This window comes from Octopus bimaculoides, chromosome 2 (assembly GCF_001194135.2).
Source record: "Octopus bimaculoides isolate UCB-OBI-ISO-001 chromosome 2, ASM119413v2, whole genome shotgun sequence".
NCBI lineage: Eukaryota > Metazoa > Mollusca > Cephalopoda > Octopoda > Octopodidae > Octopus > Octopus bimaculoides.
In genome coordinates this window covers 73,963,633-73,966,293 of record NC_068982.1, presented here as the reverse complement: position 1 = coordinate 73,966,293, position 2,661 = coordinate 73,963,633, and the positions used below count along the sequence as shown (strand labels likewise).

The 2,661-nt window shown below is 37.9% G+C and overlaps 1 protein-coding gene across 1 annotated transcript in view; it reads right to left on the bottom strand.

Moving 5' to 3' along the window:
• LOC106874241 (junction-mediating and -regulatory protein) overlaps positions 1-2,661 on the bottom strand; it is an 80,721-nt gene that overhangs the window by 2,699 nt on the left and 75,361 nt on the right. Inside the window, exons 7-8 of the mRNA XM_052965853.1 lie at positions 1,807-1,902; positions 7-36 (exon numbers count right to left, since the gene is read on the bottom strand). Of these exons, the coding sequence (XP_052821813.1) occupies positions 7-36; positions 1,807-1,902 (126 nt within the window). The remainder of the gene's footprint in view (positions 1-6; positions 37-1,806; positions 1,903-2,661) is intronic.

Genomic DNA, 2,661 nt, shown 5'->3' with positions numbered 1-2,661 from the left:
CTTGTATGGCCTGATTGTAGATGGTGTCGGATATTTCTAGAGAAAAAGTAAAAAAATAACAAAAAGAACAGAACAGAATAGAAACTCTTCCACCATCCCACCCACCTCACCCCTGCCCTGCCACAACTTCAAATAGATTTGAAAATTGCAAATGATAAGAAACATAGTATTAATTTAAATATAAGCACAGGCATAGCTGTGTGATATGAAGCTTGCTTCTCAACCGCATGGTTCCGTGTTTAGTCCCACTGCATAGCATCTTGGGCAAGTGTCTTCTACTATAGCCTCAGGCTGACCAAAGCCCTGTGAGTGGATTTGGTAGATGGAAACTGAAGGAAACCCATCATATATATATGTGTGTGTTTGTGTATGTGTGTGTTTGTGCTGTGTTTGTGCCCCACCCCTACCTACTTGACAATCAGTGTTGGTGTGTTTACATTCCTGTACCTTTGTGGTTTGGCAAAAGAGACCAATAGAATAAGTACTAGGCTTAAAAAAAGTCCTAGCGTCAATTTGTTCAACTAAAACTCTTTAAGGTGGTGCCCCAGCATGGCCACAGCCAAATGACTGAAACAAGAAATAGATAAAAGATACATTAACTAGGTTCAGTTCCTACATGGCATCCACTAAAGTATTTTTTGTTTGGTTTTACACCTGGTTTTTCCATACCAACATGGATTAGACAAATACATTATTAGTCTATTATCCCATCTCAGCATATAACTTGGCACAGAAACATATTACTTGGTACCAGTGTGGAGGCGTTCCTTCTTGTGACTTGAGCAAAGGTCTTTACAAACCATCATGGATGCTCCCAAACTACCAACTTCCAATGAAAGAGGAGGAAGACTCTTGCCATCAAAACCCTGTTCTATACTTAGAATGATCCACTGGAAATGATGCTGTACTATTCTGGGTATAGTCCAATAAAGTAGGCCAAGCCTAATATTCTCAATTTGGTTTGTGGTCATTTTGACATCTACGGTACAGGCAATGTTGGGTTGGTGGAAGGAGCAAGCTAATGCACAGCACAAACATTTGATCACTATAAGCAAATCATCTATGAAGGCTGTCCAGCAAACCTGTGGCTAGACTCCTATTTCTGTTCTCTCTCAGTTATAAGGACCACTTTAGGTTCTTAGCTCTGAAAATTACCATGTGATCATTAATAGTGCTTGTTCCACAAAAAAAAAAAAAGCACCCAATACACTCTGAAAAGTGGTTGGCATAAGGAAGGGCACCCAGCAATAGAAACCATGTGAAAGCAGACATTGGTGCATAGCACAGTCCACCAGCTTGTTAGACCCGGTCCAACCAGTATGGAAGCTAGTGTCTTTGCTACATACATTGAAGTAATATTTTCTTCCAGTTTATATCATCATCATCATCATCATCATTTAATGTTCATGTTCCATTTTGGCCTGAGTTGGATGATTTGACAGGAACCACTGGTCCAAGGACTGCATTGTGTTCCAGTATCTGCTATGACATGGTTTCTATAGCTAGAAGTCCTTTATGATGCCAAACACTTTATAGAATATATTGAGTGCTTTCTTCATGTCACTGGTACTAGTAAAGTTACCATGCAGGTTGTAAGTCTATGAAACCCAAGATCATGGAGCAGCCAATGTACAACAGCTCCATAGTACCATGATGAAAAAATATTATTAAAGAAACACAGTAGATATCAAATAAAAATATGCCTCAATAACAGAATGGTCATCATGATACAAGCGAGAGAGTGGACAGCAGTTATTGTGATTAGGAATTATGGGATTAAAGAATGGATGCTAAAAAGGTTCTTACCAACTTATAATCTTGGAGACGCTTAATGGCTTTTCTGCGTTCTTCCTGAATAAATTCCTGTTTGGAATCCACTTTTTCTTTATGTTGTTGACGTTTCTGTGAATAGAAAGGTAATTTATAAGAATTGAACTGTTACTGAATAGTTTAAAGACTTTGGAATGTTCTAAGCTGCCTGAGACCATTCCTGGTTCTACAATACAAACTTTCCATTTTAAAGTGATCCAAATTAAAACTTACTAACAAAATTTCATGTTTATCCATGTTCCAAATACAAGCTTAATACCAACAAAGCATATCCAGTACTATGTCATCCAATATGGCCTTTCTTTTCTTAACCCTTCTGATATCAATGTCACCCCCTGATATTCCAAACATCGGCTCAATAATGACAAAAATTATTTAACTAAATTCTTCAATATTGACAAAATTAATTGAAACAAAGACAGTATAGTGGAAAAGAAATATGGCAACGAAAGGGCTAAAGTGATCAATAGGCTATTGTAGAAGACAGTTGCATGACACCTTGGGAAAGTGTCAGACAGAAACTGAAAGAAACACATCATATATATATATATAGAGAGAGAGAGAGATAGATAGAGAGAGAGAGAGAGAGAGAGAGAGAGAGAGAGAGAGTTTTGTCATCATGCAATCATTGTGATCAAAAATCACTGTCTTACAAATGGTGCTTGTCCATTTTCAATTTCCCATAAACACATAATGAGCCAAGGGGAAATATTTGGGAGCAGATGAGGGTTTGTGGTAGGAAGGGCATCCTGCCAAAGAAAATTTGCCTCAATGAATTCCATCTGACACATGCAGGCATGAGAAAGTAGACATTACAACAAAGACGATAAT